Source organism: Pangasianodon hypophthalmus, chromosome 11 (assembly GCF_027358585.1).
Source record: "Pangasianodon hypophthalmus isolate fPanHyp1 chromosome 11, fPanHyp1.pri, whole genome shotgun sequence".
Classification (NCBI taxonomy): domain Eukaryota; kingdom Metazoa; phylum Chordata; class Actinopteri; order Siluriformes; family Pangasiidae; genus Pangasianodon; species Pangasianodon hypophthalmus.
In genome coordinates this window covers 19729963-19752388 of record NC_069720.1, presented here as the reverse complement: position 1 = coordinate 19752388, position 22426 = coordinate 19729963, and the positions used below count along the sequence as shown (strand labels likewise).

The window sequence follows — 22426 nt, the reverse complement described above, 5'->3', positions numbered from 1 at the left end:
TGCCTGTCTGATTCTGAGTTGTTTTAACTGACAGTGATGTTCATGGTACTCATGAGATACATTCCTTAGTAATAAAAAGGCTATTTAATATCCTATAATGAGAATTAGTTTCTATTTTTCTAGTTTCTATTTTTAATCCCATTATATGGGGGTTTATAAGGCTTTACGCATATTCTGTGTACTGTAATACATTTAATTATAATCAGCGTTGGCCCTATAATATGAAGCATAGTTTTCATGCACAGAATGACTCCTACTATGAAAGACCTTATTTTTATTCACTTATCCATCTTCGGTAACAGTCAGGGTTGTGGTCAGGGGCCATACTAGGATTTTTTTCAAGGGGAGGTACAAAAGCATTAAGAGGACGGCCTTGTAAAGTCATTTAGACGTCCTAGCTGAGGATATACATGTGAGACAGCATGGCTTTGGCAGTAGTTCCAGCTGTAACCTAAATAATAGGTTTATGTTAATACGCTTGTTCTAATGTGTCTAATTGTGTCTGTAGTAACCGCTCATTCACAGGGACTTGTACGGCAGAAGCTCCACATAATCAGAGACTAATATTAAATGGATTAAAAAGGCAGTGTTGTCTAAGTCAAAGGTATAATCGTTGATGTGGTGAAATTTTTGTTAGGAGTTCCCCAGCTCAGGAAGGTCTTCAGGACAGAGGAGTTTACGCTTTCTGGGTTCTCAGTAAAATGACAGGCTGTGTTTTGAGAGAGAGAGAGAGAGAGAGAGAGAGAGAGACTGATGAGGGAATGACTGTTTATCACAGCTGTAACAAAGGTGAGAACAGAAACTAACCTGTCTCTCAGATATTTCACAATATTAAATCATACTGTAAACCATTAAAATGTGCAAGGTGTCATTCATTAATATATTAAACATTGTAATCGTTGGTAAATTGCTGTAGTATAAGTGGAATAACACACTTCACAAATGCTCTTATACGAAAAAATAACACACTCCGCTGTCCGTCCTGACCACAACAACACGATCTGTCGTGTGTCACTTCTTACATAACAGCATGGCTCGGAAAGTAGTTCCGGCTGTAACATGAACGATAGGTTAATACTGTATAAATGATTGGTTAATACTGTATAAATGATTGGTTAACACTGTATACATGATTGATTAATACTGTATAAATGATTGATTAATACTGTATAAATCTACTGGTTCTAATATGTTATGGTTTCTATAGTAACAGCTCATTCACAGCAACATGTACTTGGACTTGTACATAATCTAAGAATATTAATAAAAGGATCTAAAAAAAAACGTGTTGTTTAATGATCATAAATCATGAATCTTTAGTACATTAGAAAAATTAGTCTATGAGGTCATCTGGCGACTTCTAACGACCTTCTGCTACTTTCCCCTGAAAAGAGCCGGGTATATTTCCTAAACCTGGCAACCCACCGCCCTCTGTTAGATGCAGTCCATCGGCTAGTCACACGAAGATTTAATGTTTGTTGTTTTCTCAAAGCGTGGATTTCATTCTGCTCTGCTAGTTTACTGTGGGTTTGACAGACAGGGCAGGAAGACTCGGACTTGGCCTGGCTGCACAACTCAGCTATCTGAATGCTAGCCAGTTGGTCAGTTTGTCGGCATTAATTTGGTTTTGGCCCTGTGGTTGTTTGAGCTAGCTGCATAAGCTAGCCGTGTAATCCTGCTGTACTAGCATACCGACTAGTGGTGGGGGTTTCCAAGGCAGCTCTCTTGGATCCTTATTACAATAGCACGATGGACAAAGTAAGTGAATAGCCTATTTTTTTTTGTTTCTTTACTTGTTTTATCAGAACATATATTCGCTAACTGATCTAGAGCTGTATTTTAGTTAGCTAGGGCTACCTAATATCGCTAGCTAGCTAATGTTGCTAGGGTTAGCCAATTTTTGTGTGTGTGTGTGTGTGTGTGCCATATTTCAGAGCTCTTGCTCGCCGGATTGATTAGCTACAATCGACTCTACACCACGTAGAACCGTTTGTATCGATATGTCAAATAATTTTGAGAATATATATATATATATATATATATATATATATATATATATATATATATATATATATAATCAGTCACTGTCGATAGTTAGATAGCAGGTTGTTTACGTTAGCAGTGAAGCTAGGAACCTGGTAGCTAAGCCAGCTGCTGTGTTTCTGTCAAGTCGACCCATTCTGGCTTCTCTTCTTAGCTGTTTGTGTGGTTCATGACTCGAGCAGGTCAACAAGACGATAGTTTTTAGTCATATATTAGGTATAAATAATGCGCTGGTCTTGTTAACACTGTGCACTTTAACGTCTTTTGTGTAATAATGAAGCCGGTTTGGTTATAAGGTGACACGAGTTCACAGCTCTACACCATCGCCAGTGTTAGCTCCATAGCTGGACTGGAAACGCCCAGGCTGGTCCAGATCACCAGCCTTTACACAAACACACACAAACACACACACAAAAACCCGAGGAGTGATTGTGTTTTGTTTTAAAACACGATGAATAATAAGATACACTTGTTTGCATTAGATGTCACTGGCTGGTGTATTGCTCATCTGTGCATCATTGTTGAATGGCCTGTATGTGAATCTATCACTTTACAATCATTTTATACATATATATTTATATGTGTCACAAACTGATCCATTTACAGCAGTTATCCACTGATGAATGATATTTTTATGCACCCATCTCACCAAGTGATTGCTTATAACATTACAGGAGACACAAAAGTGGCCATGAAACCAAATTGGTGTTTTGGCCTTTTTTTTTTTTTTGTACCAGGTCCTTAGTGTTATGGACTTCAGTCTGATAGTATTTGTAGAAAAATAATAGTTTTGGAAATATTCTCGTTATTACTTTAATACGTTATACGTCACTTCCGAGAAAACATCAAATTTTTTTGATGATTCATCCTGTACCAGTCTTGTGTTTATCCAATTAAATGCCGTCTATGACGTATATGTGGGACATGCTGTACAGTAGCAGTGTGTTAGCAACAGACACGGCACAGACATCTTCCCACACACCATATTACCTTTTGCAACCATTGCTTGGTTATATTTAACTAAGCCTACTATTCAGATGCATCCCGGTGATGACTCTGCGACACTCTGTAACACTGCATCGATGAAGGTCGACCGCGGCTCAAACATTTAGAGCCTAACTAAAAAAAAACACACACGGCATCTCCTCATCCATGATATCATCCTACTTAAAGTTGACAGGTGTGCGTGAAGACGGCAATGAGGAATCCTCTCCGTATTTTGCTCGTTTGCAAAGCTACTGTCAAATTAGTTTAGAATCATAGGGGGTGTGGTATATCTTGAATGCTAGTGGCTGTTGTGTAAATCAGTCAAGCACTTTAATACTGCGTCTTCTGCATCTCAAGCCATTTGATGGGAACTTTAATCAGTTAACTTAGACTAAGGAAAATATGTCCCATTTCTCTCAAATTCATGTCGTCGCATGCTGAGTGTCCTAATGTAAAGTTTTCCTCCATATAACAATTCTGTTATTCCCAGGCGGATTTCCTGAAAGGTCTTCCTGTCTACAACAAGACCAACTTCAGTAGATTCCACGCAGACTCTGTGTGCAAAGCATCGGTAATCTTTTTAACCGTTTCAAAATGTGAAATGCCTGCTGTGATAATGTGAGCATCACACTTTGACAGATGGTGTGGTTTCGATCATCTCAGTACACAGTAGATATGTTGTGGATTGCTTACCATTGTGAACTGCATTTTCAAAGTATTTATAATCTTTTACAGAATAGAAGACCATCAGTTTATCTGCCAACACGAGAATATCCATCAGAGCAGAGTAAGTGTTCATATGACCTGCTGTTGCATATATGGGGGATAAACTTCCATCGATGACTGTATGTGTCCTCTCTCCACAGTTATTGTCACAGAGAAAACAAACATTCTTTTGCGCTACCTCCACCAGCAGTGGGACAAAAAGGTATGTGCATCTTAATGTGTTTGTCTGCATAGTGAAATTTACTTTAGCAGGGGGGTATGGGTATATACAAGCCACCGTGATTACAAGCTTATCCTTGCACACTTGACAAACAGCATCTACAACAATGTCAGATATTCATTTTAGTTTAACATCCGTACTATTCTCAGTGCTCAGAGTGAAGGCACCGACCACTGAGTATGAACAAGAAACTGCTGAAGCTCCTCAGATGTTGTGCTAAATGAAGATTGTGATTATAATGTGGAAAGCAATAATAATAATAATAATTCCTTTATTACTGAAAATATGTTAGCAGTCCTCTTTCCCACACAGTTTGCCACACAGAAGCTATGAGTTTAATAACAGTGTTCCCTCCATCAGCAGTAGTTGTAGGTGTTACTGTTTATTATGAGACAAGCAGAATGGTTTTGCACAATATTACAATGTGAAACACATTATTGGAATGGCTCCCCCACAATGTAATTAGGCGGCTGATATTTTTCACCTCATTCAATTTAATGAATTAATCACAGTATTACTGTTGAGAAATTCAGAAAGATAAACCTGAAAAGCCCATTTCAGGATGGGGAGCAGTTTTGCATATTTATTTATTTTTTCTGTGTGCAGCCAGCACTGTGACTCCACAAATCTCTATTTATAAATAAGTAATAAAAAACCTGTCTGAGTAAAGGAAATCACAGTGCTGCAAAAACGTGAAATGCAATCCACAAATGGTATTGCATTTTATTAGTGACATGCAGAAAACCACAAAGAAAAGCAAATATATACACTCACTGAGCACTTTATTAGGAACACTATACTAATACTGGGTAGGGCCTCCCTTTGCTCTCAAAACAGCCTCAATTCTTCATGGCATGGATTCCACAAGATGTTGGAAACATTCCTTTGAGATTCTGGTCCATGTTATCATGATTGCATCGCGCAATTCCTGCAGATTTTTCAGGTGCATTTTCATGCCGTTCTGCCACATCCCAAAGGTGTTCTACTGGATTCAGATCCAGTGACTGGGAAGGCCACTGAAGATCACTGAACTCATTGTCATGTTCATGAATCCAGTTTGAGACGACTTTTGCTTTGTGACATGGTGCATTATCATGCTGGAAGTAGCCATTAGAAGATGGGTAAATTGTGGCCATGAAGGGAGGTACATGGTCAGCAACAATACTCAATTCAAGCGATGAATGATTGGTATTAACGGACCCAAAGTGTGCCAAGAAAACATTCCCCACACCATTACACCACCTCCACCAGCCTGGACTGCTGACACAAGGCAGGTTGGGTCCATGGATTCATGGATTCAGCACCAAATTCTGACCCTACCATCAGTGAGCCTCAGCAGAAATCCAGATTCATCAGACCAGGCTATTCATTTTCCAGTTTTCAACTGTCCAGATTTGCTGAGCCTGAGCCCACTGCAGCCTCAGCTTTCTGTTCTTGTCTGACAGAAGTTGAACCTGACATGGTCTTCTGCTGTTGTAGACCATCCACCTCAAAGTTCGACATGTTGTGCATTCTGAGATGCTTTTCTGCTCACCACAGTTGTACAGAGTGGTTATCTGAGTTACTGCAGTCTTTCTGTCAGCTCAAACCAGTCTGGCCATTCTCTCTTGGCTTCTCACATCAACAACGCATTTCTGTCCACAGAACTGCTGCTCACTGAATGTTTTTTCTTTATTGCACAATTCTGAGTAAACTCTAAAGATTGTTGTGCATGAAAATCCCAGGAGTTATAGAAATACTCAAACCAGCCCTTCTGGCACCAACAGCAATGCTATGGTCAGAGGCACAGAGATCACAGTTTTTCCCCATTCTGATGGTTGATGTTTTAGTCATATGGACACTTATCATGTTTTAGAAGTAATTCTGAAAAGCTTAATGATTACAGATAATTACAATTAATGCAGAAAGAAGGTAGGACATGAGTCTGTAAGAAACTACCTGGCATTCCCTTTAGATGGATGGTAAAGCCTCCCGGACAGTAATGACTTCGCTCCAGAACACAGTCAGATCCTCTTTCTCTTCATCTGATTACAACTCCCTCTCACGGATGAAAATGCACTTGAGGGTGACGCCTGGTAAAACGCATTTAGCGGCCCCTGACGATTAGTTTTTTGGGAGTTTTTTTTTTCCACTGAAGAGATCAAGCAGCGTAAGAGTAATGCAATGAAGGTTTTACTGTTCAGTGTGGCTCGTTTTCTGCTTGTCACTAATGAAAAGCAATAGCATTTGTGTATTGCATTTCACATAGTACCACATTCTGATGCGGCAATGAATCTTCTCCATATCTGAAAAGCTGTGTTTTGACATTGCAATTATGTAGTGCAGTTCTACAAATTTAGTTTTCTCAGTTTTTTTTTTTATTTTATTTTGTCTAATGGCTCTAGCTTTTTAAAGGGGTTATATTTGGAAGCTTTTGTAGAAAGGTAAACTGTAAAGAATTATACAAATTATACAAAGCCCCTTCAGAGAGAACCCAGAAGAACACATTAGTGAGCATTATATTTTTGGCATGGTGGCATGCAAATGATGTGATGCCAATTACAGTTATAAGTAACATTTTTTGTACATTGTGTTTGTGTGCAGAACGCAGCCAAGAAGCGGGAACGGGAGCAAGAGCAGGGTGAAGGAGGCAGTCCTGCACCTTCACGCAAAATTGCGCGGACCGACAGTCAGGAAATGAATGAAGACTCCTAAACTGGATTGTTACCAAACAGCACAGGGACAGGCACAAAAGTGACAGCCTTTTCAGAATAATACATGGTCTACATTTCTTGTAGACACCTGCACATGAGACTGGCTTTAAAAATGAAAGAGAAAAGTGAGACCTTTTTATGGTGTGGGTTTTTTTGTTTGTTTGTTTGTTTTTTTTTTTTTTGTTTTTTTAATTCAGCGCTTCCTGTCAAACTGTCCCATTGTGCATCCTTGCAGTTTGGTGATAAACACTTAGGGTCGCTATTAGCTTCCACTGCCAGAATCTGTGGACCTGGTGCACTGAAATTTGCTCAGGTAGGGTAGGGAGACTTGAGTGCTGGCACTAAGATACATCAGTCTTCAACATGCAGGAATTTGGCAGTGTGGCAAACTTAGACTGCATCACACAATGTTGTGCGTGGATGTGTGTGCAAATTTTAAGTCCAGTTTAAGAATCATTCCCACTAGCTCAGCTGTGGATTTTTTTTTTTTCTGTACTGACAGGCAAGTCAGTTAATAGACATGTGAAAATGAAACTTTTTTTTTTTGATAAATTTAGATGTAGGAGTACTGGTGTAAGTGATGTGGTATCTTCCTAGCGTGTGCCTAATTGTGCATGAATGCACTGTTAAGAGTTTGATCTTTCACATTGATCATGTCTTGGAAATTGTTCCAGTGGTACTGTCTCGGATAAGTTAAACATTACTCACTTACCAAAGATTCAACCAACTGTAGTTCTATTCTTGAAGGTGTAAATGGTGGTGAGGCCAAACATTTAATGCTGTCCATCCGATTAGGCCCTTTGTAGATTCTGAGACAGATGGATTTTCCATCCAGTGTTCCACTGAAAATATGATTGAAAGCCCTATGTGCTTGACCAGTTCAGGTATTTTTCCCTGCACATGATGGTTTTACTTAGATAATGGTAAAGATGGTTTGTTATATGTTGGAGTTCAGTGCCATGCTTTGGTTCTACGCTTGGTCTTCAAGCACTAATCAGAGCTACAGTACCTTTTATCTGCTCGAATAAACATGAATGAAAAAACATTCAGATAAGAATATGTTTGTAATAACACAAAAGTTAAAAAGAGGTTTCTGCATGTGGCCCTCTCATGTTTTTAACTAAAATATATCCCGTTTATGGTGTTTAGACCACTGGCTAAATGCAATGTGAGGAAAGGTTAAGGTGTCAGTAGTTTCTCTTTACCTGTTCCTTTTCCCTCTTCACTGCAAAGTTTTGTTGTGTGTTTGTTGTATTATTAAAAGTTTGCAATGCAGAACAAGCCAATAGTGTTGGCTAAACCGTGTGTGATAAACTCTAGTATTGCTAGGGTTCTTGGGTTTGGCAAGATAAAGCATCTGACCATAAGCCATTAGTTAATTGTGTTTGTGGTTACATAGTCTAGTATTTTATTACATTTTATTACAAATTTTTCTAATAGTAACCATGTAATTGACTGTGACCAGATATACACTGAGCATAACATACCCCCTTACATATACAGCCACCACCAATTATTGGCACACATGATCAAAAAGAGCAAAAATGATATTATAACTAGAGATGGCATCAATATTGGGCCTATACCAGCAAAAAATCGTGGATCAGATATAAGCGATATCATATCAGATAGGAATTGGATTTTTTTTTCTTTTGTTAAGATTGATTTTATTGCATTCATACTTTATTATATTTACAACGTAATTGATTTTCATGTGAAGAAGTTTAACTGTGAAGTGCTTCAGTTAAAAAAAAAAATGAAAGCTTAGTAGTTTTTAAAAAAATATCGGATAGGTATCGGCTCATACTCGATACTCATACTCGGTATCAGTATTGGAAAAGTGGTATTGTGTCATCTCTAAAAGTATTTTATCTCAAAAAGTAGCCAATTTATTGTGTTTACACTACATTTAGTCATTTGGTAGGCAATCTTATTCAGATCAACTAGGAAAAACACGTAAACAAGTTAAGGCACATTTCACCACTGAGGAGCCAGACCTGAGAGAAGGACGAACCAGTCGCCCTGAGGTCACACACCTGAGTTGGAGTGCAGGCGTGTAGTTTCGAATCAGGGTGCTCATATGATGCTGAGAGTTTTAAATTTGATTCTTGCCACACGAATGCAGTGGAGGGCTGGCAGTAGAGATTACATATGAAGTCAGACCAGCAAGTAGAACTGCTGTAGTCAACACTGTACATTAATACAACTCGTATGCAGATTTGAACAGATTGTTTAGTCAGTGGTTGATGTTATGTGATCATGAGAGTTAAGGCCATCATCTAAAATGCACAGATTATTAACTGTGTGTTAGATGGACACACATGGATGAGACGGTGAGGAAGTAAGAGGGGAGGGTGGGGTTGTCACGGTTACAGAACTGCACACTTTAGTTTATTCTTGGGGTTGTAAAGATGAATTTTCAAAATCAATTATTAGTCATCTCTATGGCAACAAGCTCAGTGGTGAAAGATGCCCTCCCAGAGAGCTGGATTCATGTGTTGTGGTCTGATGAGGCCTAAAAAATTTTGTTTTAGCCATGCACACCGCTGGCATTCTTAGAGAAAAAAAAAAAATGAATATTTCAAAATACTGATACCCTCTGTTAAATACTGTCATGAATCAGCGATGTTTTTATGAATAGTGGTCCAGGTGCTCTTGTGAAGACTAACTGAGACATTAATTTCACTAAATGGCAGAATATTTTGGTGCAAAACCTAATTGAGTCTGCCAGGAGGTTAAGACCATAACCATAGTCGGATCTTTTAACAAGATAATAACCCCAAACAACACAGAAGTGGCCATATTTGAAGCAGTCCACATGCACAAAATCAAGAATGTAAGAGAGCCTGAAATGTTCTGCAAGATGGAGTAGTCAAAGATCCATATACAAGTGTCTCTAACCTTTTTAAACAGGCTCAGTGATCATTCTTCACAGGAAAAGCTTCGCCAAATATTAATTGTGGGGTGTACATAATTTTGAAATTAAACTATTTAAGAAAACTTTATTAGGAACACCGCATCATTACTGGGTAGAGCCTCAATTCTTCATGGCATGGATTCCACAAGATGTTGGAAACATTCCTTTGAGATTCTGGTCCATGTTATCATGATTGCATCACACAATTCATGCAGATTTTTCAGGTTCACTTTCATGCTGTCAATCTCCAGTTCTACCACATCCCAAAGGTGTTCTACTGGATATAGATCCTGTGACTGGGAAGGCCACTGAAGAACACTGAACTCATTGCCATGTTCATGAAACCAGTTTGAGAAGACTTTTGCTTTGTGACTGTTGCTTAAGTTTCGAAGTGTTGTGCATTCTGAGATGCTTTTCTGCTCACCACAATTGTACAGAGTGGTTATTATTGGTTATCTACTCAGTAACACAATTATCTAATCAGCCAATCATGTGTAAGCAGTGCAATACATAAACTCATGCAGATACAGGCCAGCAGCTTTGGTAATGTAATTCACCATCAGAATGAGGAAGAAAATGTGATCTCGGTGATTTTGACCGAGGCATGATGGTTGGTGCCAGACAGTCTGGTATGAGTATTTCTATAACTGCTGAGCTCCTGGGATTTTCAGACACAAAGGTTCCTAGAGTTTAATCAGAATGGTGCAATAAAGAAAAAACATGAGCGGCAGTTCTGAGGGCAGAAACACCTTGTTGATGAGAGAGAGGTCAATAGAGAATGGGCAGACTGGTTCGAGCTGACAGAAAGGCTACAGTAACTCAGATAACCCCTCTGTACAATTGTGCTGAGCATCTTCTAATGGCTACTTCCAGCATGATGATGCACCACGTCAGCAAAAGTCGTCTCAAACTGGTTTCATGAACATGACAATGAGTTCAGTGTTCTTCAGTGGCCTTCCCAGTCACTGGATCTGAATCCAGTAGAACACCTTTGGGATGTGGTAGAACTGGAGATTCACAGCATGAAAGTGCACCTGAAAAATCTGCAGGAATTGCGTGATGCAATCATGATAACATGGACCAAAATCTCAAAGGAATGTTTCCAACATCTTGTGGAATCCATGCCATGAAAAACTGAAGCTGTTTTGAGAGCAAAGGGAGGCTCTACCCAGTATTAGTATAGTGTTCCTAATAAAGTGCTCAGTGAGTGTATGAAGTATTTTATACTTCATATAATTTGTCAGAACACCATATAAGAGTTATCTTTCAATGCTTAACCATTAGTAATTAGCTTTTGGCTATAAATAAGACCATTACGAAGTGGTTATGTTGTTTAGAAAAGGCGCTTAGGCACGTGACCTTTTTTTTTTTAAATCCCACTCTGCAGCAAAATTGATCAATCTGTTAATCAGGCAGCAGAGGGCGCTGTTGTTATTGAGGAATAGGAGAATAGGGGAATAGGAGAAGCCTCCATAAGTGTTTGTTGTGGCAGCAGATGGCCTGCAGGTGTAATCCCTCTATAATCTGTAGCTTTACAGTCAGTAGACCTAAAAGAAATAAACAGACTTGGGCTAAAGGCGAACAACAGATAGACATGGTTTCACACAGGGAAGAAAAGCAGCTGTACTTTTGAAATTTGCCACAGAACAACAGATTCGGGTTGGATTACACTGTCGGATTACCTGCAGCAGATTATCGGCAATGTTTTTCCACAACACTTCAATTGGATGAAGAGCAGTTATTACAGCTTGTTTATGCATCGCTTTAGTTATTTATTAGGTAAGAAACTTGATAAACAAAATTAATTCCAGTTAAAGTCTTACAATTTAAAATTAATATTTTATATTTAGTGTATGTTAACTGAAATATTTTAAAATTAAAATGTCATGCCTTATATTAACAACTGCTCCTGGCCCTAAATCTAGCAACTGAGATGAAGGTTTAGATTTTATAAACTTTAAAATCTTTTAAATTTGTATTAATTCCCAAGGAGCAACTGTTTTTAATGCTCTTATTAAATGTTTATCTAATAATGCATGTGGCTTGTATCTTGTAATATTTATCTAGTATGAGTAATTAAAACTCTCCTATTTCTTACACACATCTAATTGTAGAAAACCTGTAAATGTTTATTTAATGGTTCAGTTGCAATACTTTCACAGCTATTTGCAGAGAGTGCATGCTCCAAGTGTCTGCTATTGTATGTCAAACACCACCAATCTTTCATCTACACACAAGACGCTTTACAGTATAAAGCAATTTTTTTTTCCGTCTTTGGTGTTTCTTGTAGCAGTACTCAGACATATTAATTAGCACTCAAAGTAATAATGCATTTCAGCACGAATGCAGTTTTGCACTATCTTCCTATTTAGGGAATATAAATCTTCACTTGGTGTGAAAAAGCCAGAGAGGTATTTCTGTGAATCACGACTCATCATCATGAGACACAAGAGACTATAAATTACAGAAAGCTTTGAGTCAGACATTCTTTAAAAAAATAAATAAATATATATATATATATACATAAAAAAAAGTAGAAGGGCAGCCCATAGGAAATAAACCTATGGTTTAAACACTAAGCAAAATTTTAACATTTTAAAAGCTACAACAGAAATATCAACAGTAATAATCATCATTTAGTGACAACATTTAAGTCAAATAGAACTCAGACTCTTCTGTTGTGGCACTCGTGTTTGAGTAAATAATGAAATTATTATAAGCAGCAGCAGCTCGTGACCACAGATTTTAGTCAGACAAGATCACAGTAGTAACAACATAGCCTCAAACAAAATTAAGTTGAGAGGCTATCAATCACACTTGACTTCTGAATGCTGAAGTGAATTTTTAGAGTAACCCTATAATAGACAGTTGAGACTCAACAACATACAGTCATCCAGCATACAGTCTAGGAGCTCTGTTCGAGTGGTTTTAGATGCACCTCTATTCATCTGTGTTTGATACAGCAGGTGTGTTTCCCATGGCCAGGGTTAGGCATGCACGGTTGCGCTAATACCATTAACCAGGGTTGCCAGATTTCAGCAAACTTCCAAGGCCGAATACATCTCAAAATCCTCACAAAACAATTTAGAATTGGGAAATGGAGATATTTTTCTCTTTTATCCACAGTCTTTGCATGGGAAACAAGGTCATCATGGTGTACACACACTTCTCCACTCCATAATTGGCCTGTCCTAATCTTTGCAATATATCTAACAATCGAAATGGTTCTGTACATCATAGACACAGTATCTACACTAAAAAAGATTTAATTCTGATTATTTGGTATAAAACAAGATCTTGGTGGCTGCAGATTATTTTTAAACTAGTTCATTCTGGCAGCCCCATTAACTGATAGGCCCACAGCTCCTCCCCCAAGCATGGGGCAGAGTGGTTCTTGTCCCAATGGGCCTCTACGAGTACTTGTCCTAGTTCCCATTTTTGACCACTAGGTGCTAAGGAAGCTAAGTGGGCCAGTGCACACGCTGCCCCACAATTACACAACATCTAGAAAGGTGAGCAAATCAAGAGATTTAATTAGCAACTTTTTTTTTTAATCTTTGGTCACTAAAAAGAGGTAATCAGTATTTAAACAAAATTTAAAATGTATGGAGCTGTGAATGACTTTATGACGACTTTATGAAGATTAACTTTTGCTGAATAGCCGCTATAAATGGACAGACTGCAAGTGATAAAAAGTGAGAATCAAATTCTAAACTCACACTACTCTAAAATACAAAGACCGTAGTAGGGAATATAAGTAGGAGGGAATATTCCTAGATACAAATATCTCACAGTATATATTTCTCATTTCAGAAGTGCAGGGCCACCTGCATATACCAAGAGGTCGTTGTGAAATTCTCTCAGCCACAGGTGATCACTATGCCGACCGGCTTCATAGATGGAATTCTCTGTTGTTTATCGGGGAAGTCTGCAAACATCGTGGTCCCCATTAAAACATCTGAGCCTGCAGACCATTTCGAGTTTGTGGAGGTAAAGCCTGGCAGAGTGATGCGTATTTGTCATATTATCCCTCAGCGAGCTGTGATAGAGAATCTAGACACAGGGGAGGGGGGTACTGTGAGCTGTAAAAGGAAAATCACTGTGTATCACAGCGGACAGTTATTCATTGAGAACACGAGTGAAGCAATTCACCCAGAGCCGGTGCACTGCCAAAACGGAGAGAGCGCTGTGGAGGTGGATGTTCTGGACAGTAACAACACAGCCTCAGGACAGGTTGTAGAGTCCAGCATGGCAGTAGCACATGAGCAGCCACAGCGCAGATGGTGCAAGCCCAAGCGTACCGTGATGATCGACTGTGAACGCCAGATCACCCGGTGCAAAGAGACACACCCTGATGTGGCCTTGTTCTTCATTCATGGAGTAGGAGGCTCTTTGGATATTTGGGAGAACCAGCTGGACTATTTCTCTCAGCTCGGTTATGAGGTGATAGCACCAGACCTAGCTGGCCATGGAGCCAGCTCTGCACCTCAAATCACAGCTGCCTACACATTTTACGCCCTTGCTGATGATATAAGAATCATATTCATGAGATATGCAAAACGACGAAACATTCTCATTGGGCATTCATATGGGTAAGGGGCTGATTCTTTCTGCACTGTCTTATTCATTCAGTCTTGTTTTTAACATTAGTACTGGAAAGCGATGTCTTTCCCTTTTCCCTTTAGTGTGTCTTTCTGCACCTTTCTGGCCCATGAGTATCCAGATCAAGTTCACAAAGTGGTGATGATTAATGGTGGTGGGCCTACAGCCCTGGAACCAAGCCTCTGTTCAGTCTTCAATCTGCCAACATGTGTACTCCACTGCTTGTCGCCGTGCCTATCATGGAGCTTCCTAATGTAAGATTATTTAAAAAAGCCATTTTTCTCAGCAATTCCTGTTTGTTATAGTAACCACAAGCATGTCATCATTCCTACTATGATTCCCAGGAATAATGGTTTGTTTCTCTAGGGCTGGTTTTGCTCATCAGGGCCTGAAGGAAAAGAAACTTCTGAAAGAGAAAAATGCCTTCAACGTATCATCTTTTGTTCTGCGGTCGACGATGAATGGGCAGTACTGGCCAGAGGGTGATGAGGTGTACCATGCTGAACTCACCGTGCCAACCCTCCTGGTACATGGCATGTACGACAGGTTTGTGCCAATACAAGAGGACCAGCGCATGGCAGAGGTAAACATTTTAGTGCTGACTGTTAATCTGTGATCATTTTAAATTTAGTAGTTCCAGTTAATTTAGTAGAGCCAGAACACTACTGCACTCCAACAAACTATGGTATATAGAAGTTATAAACAGTCATATCAGTGTAATTACACTCCATGTCTGGACAGATACTACTTCTGGGTTTCCTGAAAGTCATCGAAGAGGGAAGCCACATGGTGATGATGGAGTGCCCTGATACAGTCAATACTTTGTTGCATGAATTTTTCCTTTGGCAGCCAGCCACTGCCTCCAAAGCCAAACAAGAAACAGCACTTCCACCAAACAGTAGCAAAACGAGCACCTCCAAAGAAACAGCAAGGCTTACAACTGCACCCAAGACTGCAAGCCTAGAGCAAGACTCAATAAGGCCAATAACTCTCCCAAAGACTACAAAATGTGCATAATTATACAACAGAAATAGACTATTAAGACAGATCTAGCAGATTTGTCAGTCTAAGAGATCATATAACAGCTATATAGCTAAATAGTGCGGAGAAAGGACATATTTTCCACTATATAGTTCTGAAAACAGGCTTTTCTGAACTGAAATTAGTCTAATTTGCACATATCTCAATCTTTATAACAATCTAAACCTGACTACTCTGCATGTTAAAAAGAAAAAAATGCATTTAAAGATTCCAACTGAGACACAGACTGTGAAAGATACTGCTGACTCTACATTACCTCCCTCTGGTTCTGCACTGCCAGTACTGAGGTTATTCTCAACTGGCCTAGGAGCAAATGAGTGCATCAATGTGTGCAATGTGCCCAGTGATGGATGGGCATCCCATTCAAGGTGTATTCCCAGGATAGGCTCTGGATTGCCAGGACCCTGACCAGGATAAATCAGCTACTGAAGATGTTTTCTTCATACTGCCTTTTTATGTATTGTGGACTAAACATGTCATTTTATGAATACTTATGTTCTGCTAGAGACCAAAACTTAGCAAGTATTACTGCAATATAAAATGAGTCTTCCCGTTTTAATAAGCAAATACCAACCATCTAAGTGGGACATGAAGTGTTTCCAATATTCTTTTTTTTTTTTTTTTTGAGAGCTCTAAAGTGTAAGCATGTCTGTGCCATTTTCTCTTGTGTAATGACATTTCTGAATTCATCTGGTCATTTTTTCACCAAAAATGGGCCAACAGTACATTTTGCATGTCCAAGAGCTTTAAGCAAACCATTGTTTAACAAAATGTAGCATAGTAAAGCACTGAATGTGCATATTAGTTTTTTCTCTCCCTCTCGATTAAAAGTTTTTAAACTTGCAGTTGAAAATTGTTTTAGTTTGTTCTATTTATAAATGCATCAACCTGTTTATGAAGGAACCAAAAACCTGGGAAATTTGATATATAAACAATGTTACTTACTAAATGAGAAAACAAACAAAATCCATTATAAACTACGCACTTGTCCAATGGCTTTTGTAAATCCACTGTGCTTAAGTTAGGCAGAAAATTACATTCTGAAAGTCTTTTCTTAAGAATGAGACAAAGTCCATGTGTTGGAAGTCACTTTTATTTACATCAATTATGGTTTACTTCAGAGGAATGAAGCGGGAGGAGTGGGTGGCTCCAATACCAGGGCGACCGTGCTTGACAGGCTTGTATGTAATGGAGAACTCTCCAAGGTAGTGACCAATCATCTCAGGCTGCAAGAAGAAGAAAAATCATGATATTAAAATCTGTCATTTTTACTAGCTCTCTTCATCTGGGACCAACTCATTGCATCCCTTTACCAAAATAACCTCTTGGTTTGATCACAACCTGCCCAAATGGTGCAGAACAGAACTGGACCTGGACTAGTCAGTGAATATTCTTCAATAAATCTAACTAAAAATGTACAGGGCACACACAAACCACGGTGAAAAACATAATGGGGTTGATGTGTAAATAGACCATTTATATCACATAATGCAGCATGTTTTAGCGGTGCATTACAAAAATCAATTGTTCCATATCTAAACACGACAAAGTGACAATCAGGACAAAAAAGCGATTTTATAACGCTAAACATTTGCTCCCAGGTTCATACTGTTCCAGTCCCCTGAGAAACACAAGGGCTTGGTAAAGACGTTTCCCCCAAAATGTCCATGCCTTGTTTAGCAGCCTCAATCCACATTAGACTCTACATAAAGAATAATCTTTCCCATGCCTCACCTTGATTTCAACCTGGTTGAAGGTCTTGCCGTTGTACACGCCGACCATGGAGCCTACCATCTCAGGCAGGATGACCATGTCCCGCAGATGGGTCTTCACCACCTCAGGCTTTTCCATAGGAGGCGCCTCCTTCTTGGCCTTGCGCAGGCGTTTAAGGAGAGACTGCTGCTTCCTCCTCAGGCCACGGTTCAACCTCCTCCTCTGGCGAGCACCATACAGCTGCATGAGCTGCTCACTGAATTAACACACACATTTAAGCCAATTATTTTGCGATGCATCAAAAATGAGGTGATAGGTTGGTGAACTCAAACAGGAGAAAGAGCATGCGCAGTTTCATGTGAGAAACTGAACCATGAGTGACTTTTCTAGTAGCATTTTCAAATCTTAAAAAAAAAAAAATTTGACGACAAATACAGCTTGAACCCGAGACGGTTACATTTATCTTTATGTTCGGGTTTAGTAGCGACACAGCTGAAGTCTTGACTGGAGCTTGATCACTGTATATAGTTTTCACACTAACATATTACAGATACAGTAAAATAGTCAACAATGTTACAGTTAAGCCTAACCAACATTAGCTAATTGGCTGTTTATTGACTGATGCATTAAGTCACAAACACTCTATTCATAAGGTTTAGAAAGCAACAACAGGTATTGAAAAAACAGCATCTTAGGGCATGTGGAAATCTGTCAACCAGCTGATTTTCAAACACCTTTGCTACCGTGATCAAGAAAAACTACAAATAAAACTGATGCCGTTATAACAGTACTTACTGTAGATGTTCGGGGTGCTTGGCTGATGTTTACTGCTAGCAAGTACATTGTCTAGTGAAATATATTTATAATGTTGAATCCTGTCATTACAGCCAGTGACAAAAGGTCTGACCAAAGGAACTGTTCAACTGTCAATTTGGTTATACACTTAAGTGGCAGGTTTTTTGGCTCGTTTAAATTTCAAATGTAAATGTTTTGTGACTAAGAAGCAGTCATGTTGTGACTTAAAGGCATAATAAGACTTGTGTTTTTGCAGAATAAAATGCATTTTTTTTTTTAAAGTCTTTACTTGCTCAAATCATGATTTAAGCCATCAGCATTTTAGTCACCATTGTGCAGTTTATGCCTGATGTAAATCTGTCCTCATACAACAGACACACAGGAAGAGAAGAGAGAGAAACCCTGGATTTGTTAAGTCCTGCTACTCACTAGGACATGTCCAGGAGCTGGTCCAGGTCCACACCTCTGTAGGTGAACTTCCTGAAGGTACGCTTCTTCTTCTGCTCTGCGTCCGCCTGTAATCACACATCACATTTAATACAACAAGCCTCAGTTACACCAGGCAACACACACGGTGTTAGCATGATAGTGCTAGCTACAGAAGAGAGGCCTGACAAGCAAGCTAACGTCAACTTCACCAAACTTCTCGCTTTAAAGGCTTTTTAACCCATTTCTTCAAGGCTTCGTGTGAAACAGAAATAGTTCATATTTAAATGTAGAATAGTTTATGCATCACTAAGAGAATGGCTAACGCAGACTCGGGGTCTGACTAGCGACTCTAAGCGCTGGCAAAGATATTCACATCAACCAAATCCAAACCTTCAGCGCTAACAAATAATGTCAAAAAACATTACAGCAAGGCTAATGTTAACTAAACACACAACAAACGACTTCAGTTTAACCGAATTTCCTGAGGATTCTATCAGATTGTAGTAAAACAGATATAAAACAACACCTACCATCTTGAGAGAGAAACCGGAAAAGGAAGTACTCGGCGTTGGCTCGCGCTAAAGAAAAAAAAATGTTTGGTGTGACGTCAGGACATTAGCTCGCCATCTAGCGGTGTGGAGATGAAACTACCTGCAGGCTGAGATGTGCTGCTGAGGGGAATTCATTCATTTTTGTTTTAGCCTGTTTAATAATTATTAAGAGTACAAAACATACTGACTTGAGTAAATGTCCTGCTACTGTAGTAATAATTCACTTGAGTAAAAGTAGTCAAAAAAAAACAAGTAAGAGTAAACAAGTAGTCTTGTGAAAAACTACTTGAGCAATTACTTTCCAAATTGCTTTTTCATATGTCTAAATTTGACACAAAAATGTTCTATTTTCTATTTTAAGTGAACTATACTGAAGCACACAGCACACTGGTTATAAACAGTTTATAAAGAAAGGTAATGTCAGCTGGCTAGTTGGGCTTTAGCTAGCTCAAGTTATTTTATACATGTTTCTACCTACACAGTTAGCTATCTAGCGAAGATGCCCCTTATACATGATCCTGAGCATTACTTATAGGATGTAGAAGCACATATGTACGTATATTTAACACAATCGACAATCGTTACCGAACATCGATGTGATATCTTCAAGAACCAAGTTGAATATTTTGTTTTTACTCTAAGTAAAACTACTATGATTTAATTGTACTCAAAAAGTGCAGGTGAATGAATATGAGACGATAGATCAGAATTTCAGCTTTCATTTCCTGATATTTACATCTAGATTTGTGAAACAACTTTGAGCATGGCACTTTTGTTCAAACCCACCCATTTTTCAAGTGATCAAAAATATTGGAACATGTGTTTGACAGGTGTTTCTTGTTGCCCAGGTGTATCCTGTTAGATTGATTGTTTAAACAATTAATAGCTCTGAATGTATAGTCTTGGTTTTGAGCCCTGGATTTCACCTGTGAAGACTGCATCTGTTATTAAAAAAGATAAACCAACATGAAGACCAGAGAGCTGTCTATGGGAGAAAAGCAAGCCATTTCGTAGCTGACAAAAGAGGGAAAATTGATCAGAGCCATTGCACAAGCATTGGGCATAGCCAATACAACAATCTGGAATGTCCTGAAAAAGATTTTATTTAAAACACTGGTGTACTAACAACCAGACACTGAACAGGTCGGGCCAAGGAAAACAACAGCAGTTGATAACAGAAACATTGTGAGAGATGTTTAAAAAACAAAACAAAAATAACAGTCAGTGACATCACCAACATCCTCTACAGGGGCAGGGGTGAAGGTATCACAATCCAATGTTCGAAGAAGACTTTGAGACAGAAAAATAGAAGACATACCACAAGATGTAAACAACTCATCAGCAGTAACAATCTAAAAGCCAGATTGGAAATCACAAAGAAATACAGAGGCACAAAAGTTACAGTGAATGATGTACTCAAGTATTGGAAAACAAGAGTAGTTCATTACTTTCCACCGCTGATGATTACGTGGGCTTTATGATGGTAAAGCTGTTTATTACCCCCTTTTTTTCCTTCATGATGGACACTAGCCTTTTTGCTTTAATAAACAAACAAACAAACAAACAAACAACAATAATATCTATAATAATAATGAACATGTATGCAGGAACATTTGTTGCTGTAGAAAAAACAGTATAAAGCAGAAATAAAACAGTCAATCCAAATTCACTATAACTTGTCTTGTTACCAGTAAAGTTCAAAATTGTTGGAAACATTCCTTTGACATTCTGGTCCATGTTATCATGATTGCATCACACAATTCCTGCAGATTTTTCAGGTGCACTTTCATGCTGAGAGTCTCCCTTTCTACCACATCCCAAAGGTGTTCTACTGGATTCAGATCCGGTGACTGGGAAGGCCACTATCATGCTGGAAGTAGCCGTTAGTAGATGGATAAATTGTGGCCATGAAGGGATGCACATTGTCAGCAACAATACTCAAATAAGCTGTGGCATTCAAGCGATGATTGATTGGTATTAACGGGCCCAAAGTGTGCCAAGAAAACATTCCCCACACACCATTACACCACCTCCACCTCCACCATCCTGGATTGTTGACACAAGGCAGGTTGGGTCCATGGATTCATGCTGTTGGTGCCAAATTCTGACCCTGCCATCTGTGAGCCTCAGCAGAAACTGAGATTCATCAGACCAGGCTACATTTTTCCAGTCTTCAACTGTCCAGGTTTGGTGAGCCTGTGCCTACTGCAGCCTCAGCTTTCTGTTCTTGGCTGACAGAAGTGCAACCCAACATGGTCTTCTTCTTGAGGCCATCCACCTCAAGCTTTCACGTGTTGTGCATTCTGAGATGCTTTTCTGCTCACCACAATTGTAAAGAGTGGTTATCTGAGTTACTGTAGCCTTTCTGTCAGCTCAAACCAGTCTGGCCATTCTCTATTGACCTCTCTCATCAACATGGTATTTCCATCTGCAGAACTGCTGTTCACTGGATGTTTTTCTTTATTGCACCACTCTGAGTAAACTCTAGAGACTGCTGTGTGTGAAAATCCCAGGAGTTATAGAAATACTCAAACCAGCCCGTCTGGCACCAACAATCATGCCACAGTCAAAATTAGTGAGATCACATTTTTCCCCCCATTCTGATGTGAACATTACCTGGCTCGAATCTGCATGATTTTAAGCGTTGCACTGCTGCCACACGATTGGCTGATTAGATAATTGCATGAATGAATGAATTGGTGTACAATAAAATGCTCAGTGAGAGTTTATGTCAATATAGTAGAAGTTACCATCCATACTCTTGTGTTTTTATTGTCTCATTCTCACTGTGAATGTAGCTCTTCGCAAACACCAAAGAATATTATTTCAGGTTATAATGACAGAACTGACAAAAAATAAGAAAAATATGGAAGACGACTCATATAATATACCTGTCGCAGCCTTGGAGTAAAACGCTGAAGTAGGAGTTTGTTTTGGGGGCCCATGAAATTCTCATAAAGGTTCTCTAACTACAGGAACTGGTTAAAGGCACCTGACAACTATTCCTAATAAATTTCAATCTTTGAATCATTCTGGAAAAAAAAAAAAAAGACTGCCTATTGATCTTCAAAGATACATGTATTTATATAATAAAATTAATATTCATGGTTGAATGCCTATGCCTCTCAATACTCATGCTTAATTAATTTTCTTAAACGCACTATGATATAGGCAGCAGATCTCTATCAATCTGATAGAAACCTCCACTCTGTTGTGGTTCCAGTTTTTCTGACTGTTTCACTTGTGGCTATTAAAGTCCCAGTCTGGGATTTAAAATAGTAAGGCATTTGTTAGATATTGCAACAATACTAATATATAAACAAATAGGAAAGCTTTCATTCCATTGACACATACAACACCGTGCAAGAACAGAGTGAGTCAAACATTATTTCAGCATTTCTTTCACTAAAAATATTTTACCAAACAAATTCTATCTAATAAAGTACATGGCCTAGAGAGAAAATAACATTCTATAGGTTGTAATACAGTCTCCTCCCAAAGTATTGGAACAGCAAGGTCAACTCTATTGTTTTTGCTATAAACACACATTTTGGTTTGTGTGAAAATATGAATGTATAATATACAGTCTAATCTGAAGGTATTGGCCTTGCTGTTCAATACTTTCAGAGGAGACTGTATTTTATACCTTCATATTTTCCCAATTACCTGTTTTCACAGAAACACATTCTGAAACATTAAAAGACAACAA

At 38.8% G+C, this 22426-nt stretch overlaps 3 protein-coding genes across 4 annotated transcripts; 2 read left to right on the top strand and 1 right to left on the bottom strand.

Moving 5' to 3' along the window:
* Positions 1 to 1410: 1410 nt before the first annotated feature.
* Positions 1411 to 7714, top strand: dda1 (DET1 and DDB1 associated 1). Its single transcript, XM_026915275.3, has 5 exons — positions 1411 to 1758; positions 3521 to 3601; positions 3766 to 3817; positions 3897 to 3958; positions 6560 to 7714. The coding sequence occupies exons 1-5, from the start codon at positions 1750 to 1752 to the stop codon at positions 6668 to 6670; spliced, it is 315 nt and encodes a 104-aa protein (XP_026771076.1). The 5' UTR covers positions 1411 to 1749; the 3' UTR covers positions 6671 to 7714.
* A 406-nt stretch (positions 7715 to 8120) lies between these two features.
* On the top strand, positions 8121 to 15927 carry abhd8b (abhydrolase domain containing 8b). 2 transcript variants are annotated; one of them, XM_026914690.3, is made up of 5 exons: positions 8121 to 11365; positions 13400 to 14178; positions 14272 to 14442; positions 14555 to 14771; positions 14930 to 15927. In XM_026914690.3, exons 2-5 carry the CDS (start codon positions 13466 to 13468, stop codon positions 15203 to 15205), a joined length of 1377 nt encoding a protein of 458 aa, XP_026770491.3. In that variant the 5' UTR covers positions 8121 to 11365; positions 13400 to 13465; the 3' UTR covers positions 15206 to 15927. The 2 variants fall into 2 exon arrangements, with proteins under 2 accessions (XP_026770491.3, XP_053094217.1); XM_053238242.1 differs by having other exon boundaries at positions 8185 to 14178.
* A 379-nt stretch (positions 15928 to 16306) lies between these two features.
* On the bottom strand, positions 16307 to 18770 carry rps15 (ribosomal protein S15). The gene is made up of 4 exons (XM_026930531.3): positions 18697 to 18770; positions 18167 to 18252; positions 16964 to 17198; positions 16307 to 16455 (listed from the first exon to the last, which is right to left on the bottom strand). The coding sequence occupies exons 1-4, from the start codon at positions 18697 to 18699 to the stop codon at positions 16342 to 16344; spliced, it is 438 nt and encodes a 145-aa protein (XP_026786332.1). The 5' UTR covers positions 18700 to 18770; the 3' UTR covers positions 16307 to 16341.
* Between the last annotated feature and the right edge of the window lie 3656 nt (positions 18771 to 22426).

Coding starts and splice junctions, on each gene's coding strand:
- rps15 (XM_026930531.3), bottom strand. Junction 17,199..18,166: donor CAGCTCCTGGACATGTCCTA/GTGAGTAGCAGG, acceptor GTGTTAATTCAG/TGAGCAGCTCATGCAGCTGT. Junction 16,456..16,963: donor TCAACCAGGTTGAAATCAAG/GTGAGGCATGGG, acceptor TTCTTCTTGCAG/CCTGAGATGATTGGTCACTA.
- dda1 (XM_026915275.3), top strand. Junction 3,602..3,765: donor ACTCTGTGTGCAAAGCATCG/GTAATCTTTTTA, acceptor AATCTTTTACAG/AATAGAAGACCATCAGTTTA. Junction 3,959..6,559: donor ACCAGCAGTGGGACAAAAAG/GTATGTGCATCT, acceptor GTTTGTGTGCAG/AACGCAGCCAAGAAGCGGGA.
- abhd8b (XM_026914690.3), top strand. CDS start 13,466: ATGCCGACCGGCTTCATAGATGGAATTCTCTGTTGTTTATCGGGGAAG. Junction 14,179..14,271: donor CTCATTGGGCATTCATATGG/GTAAGGGGCTGA, acceptor TTTTCCCTTTAG/TGTGTCTTTCTGCACCTTTC. Junction 14,772..14,929: donor AGGACCAGCGCATGGCAGAG/GTAAACATTTTA, acceptor ATGTCTGGACAG/ATACTACTTCTGGGTTTCCT.